General features: G+C 50.7%; 1 protein-coding gene across 3 annotated transcripts in view; it reads left to right on the top strand.

The window, feature by feature from the left end:
• LOC120895119 (B-cell lymphoma/leukemia 11B-like) overlaps window positions 1–10,548 on the top strand; it is a 67,851-nt gene extending 57,303 nt beyond the window's left edge. For all 3 annotated transcript variants that reach the window (XM_040298156.1, XM_040298154.1, XM_040298155.1), the window contains one exon: window positions 4,282–10,548. In XM_040298156.1, the coding sequence (XP_040154090.1) occupies window positions 4,282–7,328 (3,047 nt within the window). In that variant the 3' untranslated portion in view covers window positions 7,329–10,548. The remainder of the gene's footprint in view (window positions 1–4,281) is intronic.
• Window positions 10,549–12,259: the final 1,711 nt, after the last annotated feature.

The following is a 12,259-nucleotide window of genomic DNA, read 5'->3' as shown; positions in this document are numbered from 1 at the left end:
GGGCGTTTCTCTTACATTCCTGAGAAGTAGAAAAAAAAAACAGATCATTATCGCCTCATCTTTCTTCTTGCTTGCCTTACTGACATCCTTAACCGACAACAGCTCGATCGTTAGCAGGAGGCCATTAAAAAAAGATCGATTTATTTATCAAATACACCCTACTGTTTACGGTGGGAGGTGTATCCTGATTTTTTGTACTCCCTCCCCCCTCCTCTTTCACTTTCGTTACTCGCTCTCTTCTGCTGCTTATCAACCCCTTTTCAGCTCTGCTCCACTCCACTTCAGTTTGATCAGTTGCTTTCGATTTCGTTTCCCAGTTGCGCTGCAGGCGTTTTGTTGGTCCAGCTGGCACGCGGTGTTCGGTGTTCGGTATACTATCTGAACTGGCGGCCTGTGCTCAACCAACAAAAAAAAAATAGGGACCTAACAGGGATCTCCATGCTTTTTTCTGTACCCTTTTGCCGAGGCTCGTGCGTAACACACGCACGAGACCCCGCTCGCATCACTTTCATTGCGCAAGCAAGCCGGCAAGCAGGCAAAGGGGTTTGGCTTCATTTGAATTCCGAAGAAGAACCGGATCACCTGGCCCGTTTCCGCCGCACGTGGCTTGCCGTTGCCGTGTTGGTGAGCCAGAGCGCGTGCGCGCGTGCTCGTTCAAGTGCACGCTTTCGTTAGGACCCGGGAGGATCGCTTTAGGATCAGTTTTTTGTGTGTTCTTTTTTTTCAAGAATAAGGGTGCTTCTTTGCCTTTGTCTTATCTGGTTGTTCTTGCCCGCCGAACGGAAGCGAAAGTAGATGAACCAAGTAAAAAAAAACGGAAAGGATAAATTTGAATGAAAAACCCTCCAGGAAGGTGTTGATGTGGTCGGCATTTAAACCCTTTCAGTTCTGGTATTTTTTTATTACCATAAAACACAAAAAACAACAGTAAAACAACACAAGGAGAGTGCCTAGAAGATGCGTCACAAAAAAGGGGGCCATATTTAGGGGTCGGCCATGTTTGTAGCTACCGTAGACTGCATCAACACACCTCGTCTGGGATGCATTTTTCATCTCTCTGCTGATGATGGTGGGTCGGGTGGGTTCCACAATCTGTCACCCGATTGTCACAGCTTGCCGTGCCGAGTGTGATTGGCCTTCTTTAGTTCGGTGTGTGGTTGTGTGTGTCTGTATACCCAGCTGTATTGACTGGCTGAGTGGGTAACGCATCCCAAATACCATCACATCGTTACCGTCCCGCCCAACTGCACGTTTCTTCCCTTTCAGCCTGAAGGGCACAATCAATGCAATGATTCCGCGCCAAACACACACACTCTCCTCCGCGGGGTTGTTTGTGTGGCCGTGAGGCCGCCCGGTGCCCGTGCGTGTGGGCGGCATGCCTAAAGGTCTCGCGTCTCGGCACCGTCGTCTCCACACGCGCGCCTTGTGTTTGTTCATTAATCTCGGCGCGATGCGGCAACGGATGATTATCGGGTCGACGGTGCGACGACGGGCACACCTTCAAAATCAAACTACGCGGTATGCAACAACAGCACCAGACGCGATGCACCGAATGCGCCCGGAGAGTGCAGGGATGGCGAGTGTTTTGCACGCGATCGATCGAACCCGGGCACGATGGTGTGATGCCGTCGACATTAGCGGCCAGCCCAATGGGAAAGGTACGATCCTGTGCGTGATGACAGCAGTGTGGACAACCGTCCGTGGGGGGCTGCGAAAAGAACCGGAAAAGAACAATGCCCAACGGAGGGGGAGAAAATTGCGCCCGAGAAGACGCCGTAATTGCAGGGTTTGCTGTTTCGGCTGTTGGGCAGACCGGGGCGTGTACGCGTGGATGTCTCACTTGCCGATGTCGATCCCGGGTGGGAAGAGGTGATTAATTGTCAATCGCGTTCGGTGTTCGTTTTGTTGGCCTACGATCACAGGATCGTGGTCGGTACGGGAACGGTCATTCCCTGGTACTGACGAACGATCTGCGTTGGCGAACAATGTCATCATTGTTTCATAATGTTATTCCACCTTTTATTTGTTTGGAATGCTTTTCTGCGCCCTTCCGGACACTGGAGACAGCACCCATCATCCTTTCCCGTCGGCCCATTGACATTAGTAACGCGTCCTCCTTCCGAATGGCTATCCTTTCCCTCCACCGAATCAAACTAGAACAAGCCTCCCTTTCCCTCAGTCCAGACGATTAGCCATGATAAATGAAGTGAGAATCGTGTCGAATTTTGAAGCTTTAAAGCAATCATAAAACCTTGTCGAAATTGGAAAATTTCACTCCCAAAAAGAGGAACCAAAAAACCAATAACATGTGTGGCACACCTTTTCTCTTTGGGTGACTTTAAAAAAAATCAAATGGGCTGAGGGGAAAAAAAACACACATACAAGAACCCTCCCGAAACGTGCGCTACGTGCCCGGAATGATGGCCGGTGTAAATGTGTCAAAAAGCGCTCAAACCACTGAGCGCACTGATTAAGTCTCGCCGTCAGGACAATGCAATAAATGTTTAGCACAAAAACCGTTTGCAGTACGATAAATTTATCATGTCTCGTAGCGAAAGTGATTATCGAACATGGGCGTCGTTTTCTGTGGACCGGGGATCGTTCCGCGCTACGGTCAATTACGGTTACGGTTGTTTTGCTCAAATCACCGCAGAACCGAGCAGAATTCACTTACAAGGCTGACAACTGGCCGTCGTTGCGTGTGTGTGCGTGTTTTTTATCCCCTTTTGAGATGTTCCCTCTGTCCACAAGTCCATCGAGGATGTGTACTTTGTCACTGTAAAATCGAAAAAAAATACGGGGGCGAAATGATTGCCTGCGTGGGTTGTGTGGCTTGCGATAATGCGTCTTGCTTGCGTGGCCCCTTTGTGGGTTGTTGCTGTTTTTTTTTAATAAAACACTATAAATTTCCATAAGGCAATGTAGCACCTCAAAAAAAATTGAAAAATCTCCTGCCCCTTCGTCCAGCTTTTGGTGTCGGTTACACATCCCTCGAGGCGAAGCGAAGCTGCTGGCCAGTTTGTAATCGTGTGGTAATGGAAGCAACCTTACCCAGTAACCTACCGGAGAGAGAGAGCGAGAGATGGATCGGGGAAGCAAACTGAGGCAATAAAAATCGCTTCCCGAAAAACAGCCGTAGCCATCTGCTACACTGTCCTACTCCTTCCTCCGCTGTGTCCAAATATGTATCCCGTCCTGTCGAATGTGTTGAAAAACCACCAAAATTTTCGTTTTCCTAAAGGCTCCCCGGGAAAAATCGGACCTTCAGAAGAGCACCGCCAAAAGCTGTACGCTAACAAATCCGTCCGCTCATTGGTATTCAAATGATGCCCCCAGCACACGTCCCACGTGCATTCGGGTGTGTGTGTGTGTTTTGCTTAACTTTTAGCAGCTAGTAAACATTGAACCATGTGTGGATTATGGACAGTTGAAACGTTGTTGAATTTGAAAGCACGGTCCGCAGGCCAGCACAAAAAAAAGGGCCCAAAGAATACAGAATACTATGTTAGAACTTTTTCAACCAGAAGTGATAAAAAGCCATCACATCGAAATGGCACACAGCACAATGCCTACCGGTCACGAAATGGAATGTAACTTCGGGGGAAAAACACGTTGAAATATCATAGCTATTTTTTAATTAAAACTCTTCCACCGTCCAAGCAGTTCCCAGCGTCATTTTCCCCACGCTTGATGCACGCAAGCTGTGGCCTCCTGTATTCTTGTTTTGCTGCAGCTCTCTCTCTCTCCCTCGCTCTCTCTCATTGCCCTCCTTGCAATGCAATTTTATAAACAGGACATTGCAAACACACACACACACACACGCGCACGCACACACTGAACTGCATGTAAATATTATTCCGTCAACTGCAAATCCGGCTCGCTACCGCTTTTAATCCGGCCTCTGCGGCCTTTTTTGCATCGCTCAAAGTAGTAGGGCTGGAATTAATATGGGATTGCCTGGTTTTCACGGAGTGCATTCCACGGGCTCTTTTTCCCGTTTTTCTATCTCTCTTTCCCCTTTCCGTCACAACACATCGAAAATCAAGCTGCAGTTTCCGCTCTGTTGCTGCTTTCCCGGTCGGTTTGGTGCGGTTTTGGCAAATATTTATATCAACTCGATCCGAATGCCCGCGATCCACTATTCTTTTGATCCACAACAGTGTACAGATGCATAGTGCCGTGTGTGATGTCGCGGTAGAAATGGGAACGTAATTTTATTTATTTTTAATCGTCTTTTCTCTCTCTCTCTATTTATTCCTTTTTCTTCCTCCACACGAACAGAACCAAGCAACTACGTCTGCTCCACGTGCAAAACGAAGTACCATTCGGCCTGGCGGTTGGTCCAGCACGTCCAGCACGCGCACGGTGTGAAGATTTACGTCGAATCGTTGGCGAGCACGGGCAGCCAGGACGGGGATGGCGCCGCACCGACCGAAGAATCGGACGCACCGGAATCGGCCGCCGCATCGGAGGCGGCCAACAACGGCCCATCGACCGGGGAAGCCGTCCCGGCGGCACAGAAGCGAACCGACGAGCAGCCGGCACGAGCCCGCACGCCACGGTCCCGCTCTGCCAGCCGCAGTCCGAAAGCCGTATCCATCGAGCGGGAGCAACCGATCCGTTCGCCGGCCCCGAAAGACCGAAGCAATGGGCTGGAGGTGGGCTCGAAAGCGGCCAGTGAAAATGGCAGATCCGGCGAGTCGGACGATGAGCTGGAGGTGCGCACGAAGCGACCGAAGCTGAGCAGCAGCAGTTCGAACGGAAGCCACAGCACGGTCAACCACACCGAGGAGGTAGCGCTGGCCCTTACCAGCCCCCAGCCACTGACTCAGACCGCCGCGACGACCACGACCCAGCAGCGACAATCGAGCACACCGCAGCCGACTGTCTCCTCGGTTCAGTCACCGTCCCGGCCGCAACATTCGCCTCCCGCGGGCAGCGGGACCATCGCAGCGCCCTCCCTAGCACCGGCCCGCAGCGAATCCACCCAGAGCCTTCCGCCGCCGTCGCTGCGGCCGCACCATTCGCTGCTGCCGCCGCCCGAGCTGCACCAGAACCCGTTCGGGCTGCTGCGCATGCCACCGCACCACCCGCACAGCCCGCTGTTCGGCCGCACGCATCACGACTTCCGCATGGAGCACCTGATGTCGGAACAGTTCCGCAGCCACGGGCTCAACCTGGCGGCGGCTGCCGTTGCCGCCGCGAACCAGCTCAAATCGCACGGCCAGCAGTTCAATCCGGCCACCGGTGCGACCGCATCCGAGCGGCCGCCGTCCGCCGGTGCGGCCACTTCCGCCCTTACCCTGACACCCGGCGGAGGCGGAGCCGGTGTTGTTGGCGGGCTCGAGCCACACATGGACTACTACTCGCAGCGCTTGCGGCAGCTCGCCGGCACGACCAGCCCCGGGGCGAACCTAACGTCCGCCTCGTCCAACTCACCCAGCCCGCGCAAGCAGCCCCACTCGCCCTCACACTTTGCCAGCCCGTCGCCCTCCCATCAGCTGCCACCGACACCGCTGACGAACAATTCGCGCCCGCAAAGCCTCACCCCGCCCGAGAAGCACACCGAGCAGCTGCTGGGGCTGGACGCGGGCAGCATCAGCAATACGCCCCGCTCGGCCTCGACCCCGCCCAACAAGCAGTCGGGCCAGTCCGCCTCGGACAGTGCGCTGTACTCGTGCGAGTACTGCGGCAAGAAGTTCCGGTTCCAGAGCAATCTGCTGGTGCACCGGCGCACGCACACGGCCGAGCTGCCGTACAAGTGCGCCAGCTGTGAGTTCGCTTGCGGCCAGGCGTCGAAGCTGAAGCAGCACATGAAGCTGGTGCACGGCCGGCGGCGGACGTCCGTGGCGGCCATGTCGGAACCGGACTCGGGCACCAGCAACGTCGACTCGATCGAGAGCGACCCGGACGATACGGACCACGAGCTGATGGATGCGGACGAGCTGGACGCGGACGGTGTGGGCGACCGGCGTACGGCGCACGGGGACGACGAGCACGCGGACGGTGAGGACGACGAGGAGGACGAGGACGAGGACGAGGACGAGGAGGACGACGAGGCGGAAGATTTGAGCATGAGCAGCACGCAGAGCCAGTCGAAGAAGGACGGGTCGGGTGGGTCGATGTCGATGTCGACCTCGCTCGTGGGGGAGCTGATGGACAAGTTCGGCCTGTCCAACATTGCGCAGTACTCGGAGGCGTACAAGCAGGCGCTGCAGGAGTCGGGCAATGCGCTGAAGCTGCAGCTGACGAGCAAGGACCGGGACAACAACAACAGCGCGATGGCCATCCCCGGTCTGGCGGAGAAGCTGAACGGGCTGCCGGCGGCACTGCGCATCAAGGAGGAGCTGGCGAAGAACATGCTGCAGCACCATAACGCGCAGCTGCCCCAGGTCCCGCTGTTCAACCCGTTCGAGAACCCGTTCGAGGCGTCCAAGCGCATGAAGCTCGAGGGCAGCGACAGCTGGTGGGGCCTGCCCGGGATGCACCGGGGCGACGCGCTGTTCGAGAACCTGAAGCCGGGCCGGGACGGGGGCCGCGGACCGGCCGCCGGCCTGCTGCAGCCGATGATGAAGAAGGAGAGCAAGCTGCGCAACGACACGTGCGAGTTCTGCGGCAAGGTGTTCAAGAACTGCTCCAACCTGACGGTGCACCGGCGCAGCCACACGGGCGAGAAGCCGTACAAGTGCGAGCTGTGCTCGTACGCGTGCGCCCAAAGCTCGAAGCTGACGCGCCACATGAAGACGCACGGCCGGCTCGGCAAGGACGTGTACCGGTGCCGGTTCTGCGAGATGCCGTTCAGCGTACCGTCCACGCTCGAGAAGCACATGCGCAAGTGCGTGGTCAACCAGGGCAAGCTGCAGCAGCAGCAGCAGCGCGAGCTGCAGCAACTGCAACAGCGCGAGCTGCAGCACCATCAGCAGCTGGCCGCCCAGCAGCAGCAGCAGCAGCAACTAGCCGCCCAGCAGATGGCGCTCGCTGCCCATCGCGACCGGGGTGACCATCATCGGGAGCGGAGCCGGGAGCGGGACCATCACCACCACCACCACCACGCGGCCCAAACGCTGGCAGCCGCTGCAGCCGCTTCGCCCGTCCCCGGGGCGCCTCAGTTGCCGCCGGGGCTGCTTCTGCCGCCACTGCCAGCCGCCGTGGCGGCAGCGGCCGCTGCCGCCGCCGCCTCCTCCGGTGTGTCGCCCACGGACGACAGTGCATCCAGCTCACCGTCCGGTTCGTCGTCGTCGTCGTCGGCCGCCGCAGCTGCTGCAGCAGCCGCCGCAGCAGCCGCCGCCGCCGCCGCACTGATGAAGGAGGAAGCGGCAACGGCATGACTTTACCCGCCCTGGAGTGGGTACGAGCTGCCGCCCAGTCGGATGATGTCCCGGATCTACTAGCCGCCGGTTCGCGGGCCGCCCGCCCGCACCCACGAGGACGAGCGGCGGGGACCGACCGGTCACGGCATGCCGCCGGCGGCCTACCTGCCCCGCATGCCCTGACCCGTTCGTCCCTCGGTGTAGGGACAAACACTGGCGACGTAGAATAAGCACAAGGTGATCGATTACACAGTAAGCGGTAAAACAAACAAACACAATTACTCCTTTGCAACCTGCCCCCCCCCCCCTTTTGCATTCCCATTTTTTTTTTTCTAGAGGCATTGAATACCAAAGTTACAGTACTTTTTTTAATATAGCGGAATAAAGGCCGCCGGATGATAGGTTTGGGGTGGGAAGGCGACCTCCTCCTCACAGCCCGTTCTCCTCTTTAAGTTTAAGAACACTTCCTTCTCCAATGTATTGTACATATTAGCCGTAATTTCGCCGTGTTTATTCCGGATCGTAAAGAAAAGACACAATTATAAGCATAGTAACAGGCATTTAGAGGGCAATAGACGGGGGGTGGGGGAGGAATGAGCGTCCCACCCCGTTTGCCTTCGTTTTTATCCACACTTTACGCGAGGCGAGACGCACGTGGTTTAAGTTTAAATTATTTTTTCCCCCGTTTGTGGTGGAAGTAGGCGACGAACCGGAGAGTCCCGGCCAGTGCTGCCAGACTCTTCCGCACAGTGTACAGTGTACTTTTAAGACGAAGCGTGTATGTATGTGTGTGACTGTGTGTGTGTGTGGTAGGTGAAATCACAATTGTAATAAGTTGACAACACACACGCACACACGCACGCACACACTACACCGTAATAAGGACAAATAAAGGCGAAAAATCGTTTAAAACTAGCAAGAAAGGAAGTAGTCGTGGTTTAAGTAGTGTTAATTTAAAACATATGAATACAATCACACACACACACACACACACACACAACACACCCTCTCGTACATATATACTTACACACATCTTGTCGGAGAGAAAATGGGAACGTTAGTTAATTTGATTGATTCCGAGGGTTTTTGTTTTGTACAGGTGTATGTGTGTGTGTGTACGAACAAGAATAGGCAATGGATGTTGGCCAGTAGTAACTTAGCATCTCTCTTTACTTGGCAAACTTTATTTTTATCGACGAAGGAAAATGTTGTTTTGTTGCACGGTGTTTTAGGCTAATTGTATCGTTCCAGCCCATGTGGTGTCATTCGTTTGCCTTAATTATCTCTCTCTCTCTCTCTAGCGTTGCCTTTTCTTTTTTTGTTTCGATGTTTCATGTTTTCTTATCCTTTGTTGATCTTCAATTTTTTGCCTTTTGAATGAAAGTGTTAGGAATGTGTAATTTGTTTTGATACCTTGTTTAAGACACTCGTGTTTTACCATCTTCTACTTGCCTTTTATTACCTTTTGTCGTGTGGGTCGGGTGGTTTTTGGGTAGCACCTCCATTAATGCGAAATTTGTACCATATAGATTAAAAAAAAAAAAACAAAACCAACCAAACCCTTCCCACCCTCCATTACGTTCCAACGCACGCCAACGCTGTTTTTTTCCTATTGTTTCCTTCTTATAGTTACGTTAAGACTGATAAAGAATGATAAATTACCGTTTTGGGAGAATTCGACTTATTGTTTCACGAATGTATTCGTTTACTTTATTGTACTTATTTTTTGAGGTTATACTAAAGAAAACTAACAAACACACACACGCACGTGGTAGTATCTTCCAACAAAAAAAACACAATCACATTGCACTAATTTATTTCCGTTCAAAATGATAGGTAGAAGGTTTTAATCAAAATTCGTTCCGATAGGTAATGAGCAAATGGTTTAAACAATTCCTCCCAGCCTGCTCTCCACCTTGGCAGGGGTGGTCGATATAAGGGTCGTTCCCTTCCCTGCATACCCCTGTTTGCTGTTGCGAGAGGATAGGATGGAAAGAACTGTTTACACTGACAAGGTATAGCAGCACAGCCTTTGGCCTTGCGAGGGGCCAGCTAGTAAAGCAGTCATAGCCAGTGAAGCCAGTGTGTGTGTGTTTGTCTATGTCAGCAAGAATGTATGTAAGCGGGCAGCAGTGCCAGAAGCGAATAAAGATGAATGTAATGATGGTAAACTCAACTCGTAGCGCAACAACCTTTTTTTTAATTTTGTTGGAGTCTCGTTTTCAAAATACATTTGCAATACATTCGTTTCTGTACATTCCTCACGTGATAAATGAAGACTGGTGCCGCTAATGAAGAAGTGAGGATGCAGCAGTCGGACGGTCGGTCGGTACTTGGGTGACGGGAAACCAAAAACCAAATTGCATTCACGTGTATCGTTTGTCACGTGTTTTTTTAAACACCAGAAAGAGCATTTTGAACAGTATAATACAATAATACAAACCCAAACACACACACACACACACACTTACATTAAACAGCACCAGTACACCACCAAGGGACGAAGATTCGAACGGACAGTAGAACTTAAAAGAAAGGAACACTCTTCAAATAACACAAGCAAAACAGAAAGATTCCTATTAAACTTTATGAATTTATATAAATGTACAAATTGCAGTGTAAGTGTTTGTGAGGCAATCGGGCAAGCAGCTCTACCAACACGGGACATTTTGAGTAAGTTTCAAATCGAACCGTGCGTAAGCAGAGCTCATTTGTATGTAAGTAGAGATGGAAATCCCTTCACTGTAGAGGGGGAATTTTGTGGTAATAACATAAGCGATATAGCACATAGGGAGCACCATAAAACCATCGGTATTGTATCGAAGCGTGAGTCCACGATGTGAAATGGGGAGAAAAAATGGCAATTAATAGAGATCTAGTGGCAGGGGAGCGAGAGAAAAACGCAAATCATATAAATCCCAATCGTACATCAACACTATACAACACTGATGGAAGAAAGCATATATAGAGCAAATTGTAAAAGACGAACACATATTGTACAGAAAACCATTGTGAGTGTAAGGAAAAAGAAGAAAAAGAAGAAGAAAGAGAAGCAAATAACCCATCCACAGCGACACAGCGCGACAAAACGTGCCGAGTGTGTTGTGGAAGGTAGAGAGAAAATAATAAAAAATAATATAAACAAATCACTTATATTGTATAACGATGATACAAAAACGTACTTACAAAAACAAAACAAACGGTAAATAAAAACCTATAAATGTTTACAAAAATTAAACGAAACACATGTGTTGACATAATTTGGCGTTTGATGGGCTTATCCGAAACAAAGGCAAATTGGGCTGTTGGTAAGTAGATTTAACCCAAAACTATAGGTAACAAAATGAAATATCACAACGATTCATACCACTGGATCGTAATGGGTAAAAACGCTACTCGCCACACATCACCAAATGGCAGAGGTAGAGCAAATTTAGGGTCAAAACGTGTCGTGCGCTTTGCATACAATTAGGGGCTTACCTGTATGCTTACCTGTGAGTAAAGGTGTCAAACTCTACGCCCCTGTGTGTATGCAATCGGCTCGACACAAAGAGACCCTAACAATTCTGTACACAGTTGAAGCAGATTTGGGTTGTGTTGATATTCTAATAAGAAATTATTGTTATGCATAATAAAACATACAATACATTTACAAGGTAGACGGAGTCCTATTAGATTATTTAAGATTTTTCCGTAGTGTTTTATTTTTCCGACACGAATTAAAACGACGCATGCTACTGTCATCTTCGGTCAGCAAGCAGAGTACGCTTCTGAACGCCTGAAAAATTAAAATGGCTAAGATTGTAATAACCATCCAGCCCCCCTCCACACAGTTATACTCCTTCGCCACTGCCATATCGGTAAAGGCGTCGTGTCTATCAAGAAGTATGTATACAACGTACCTCAAACCCTGTTTTACATACCGGCCACCATAAACCATCTGACAGCGTGCTATTAATTACACCGCCCCGCAAATGACAAATACATCGCTAATGACAATGAGCATGTTCTGCCTAGCTTGTGGTGTCATTTGTCACTCACGTTCACGCATTAGCATACGCGCACTGCGTTACGCGTCCGATGGGGAGCGAACATACACGGCTGGACGTGCGAAGCTGCCTTCGATTAACTGTCCACAAAACATCACATCATGGTTGGAGAGTGGCTCGAAAAGGGGAACGAAATGGCCGCAAGAAACGAAAACCATTGGGGCGGATTGGGCAAAGGATGACGCCACATGGAGCAGGATTGAAAAATCATCCAATTTAATTACACCACATACGATGCTTGTGTGTGTTGTGAGATTGGAAATCTTAACAAAGATGCTCGAATGAATAGTTGAGAATCGCGAATATTCCAATAAGAGCTATGAAAATGAACCAAGGACTTTCGTCGGAAGCATCCACAGAGCAAAGGACATGCACAGCGGTATGTGTTTTTCTTATGTGCTGTTGCGAAAGAGTTCAAGCTAGAGTATGTGAAAACGAAGTAGAAAACACACATCGTTGAACGATATGATTTAAAGTCGCACGCGAATGCTTTCCTCCGCAGCGGCTAGTGTCGTGCAACACAATCGGATTGCATGTCTGGCGAGCAGCGCCACTTTGCATATGGTGGCGAATACTGGTACTACCTACGTTCAGCAAAACTCAATTGGAAAAACATATTACTTCACGTTGCTTTATTTTTTTTATTTTAAATTACTCCCTGTATTTCTAATTTCGCCAACAAAACTTGAACTGTTCAAATCAAACTCCTTCTCGTTCAAATGTGACAATTGCCAGTCGCACCAGTTCGTACCAATTTGTTTCAAATCGTCATCCCCTTTCGCCACTGACGGACCCTGTCGGTCGGGGTCCTGTGGTTGGACTTCCAGAAAATCATTCAAATTAATGCGTTCCATATTTCACCCACACGATGCCCATCACATCGCCGCGCACATCCTTTCG

This window comes from Anopheles arabiensis, chromosome 2 (genome assembly GCF_016920715.1).
Source record: "Anopheles arabiensis isolate DONGOLA chromosome 2, AaraD3, whole genome shotgun sequence".
NCBI classification, from domain to species: domain Eukaryota; kingdom Metazoa; phylum Arthropoda; class Insecta; order Diptera; family Culicidae; genus Anopheles; species Anopheles arabiensis.
Note: the sequence above shows the minus strand (reverse complement) of the source record. Positions and strands in the feature narration are given on the sequence as shown.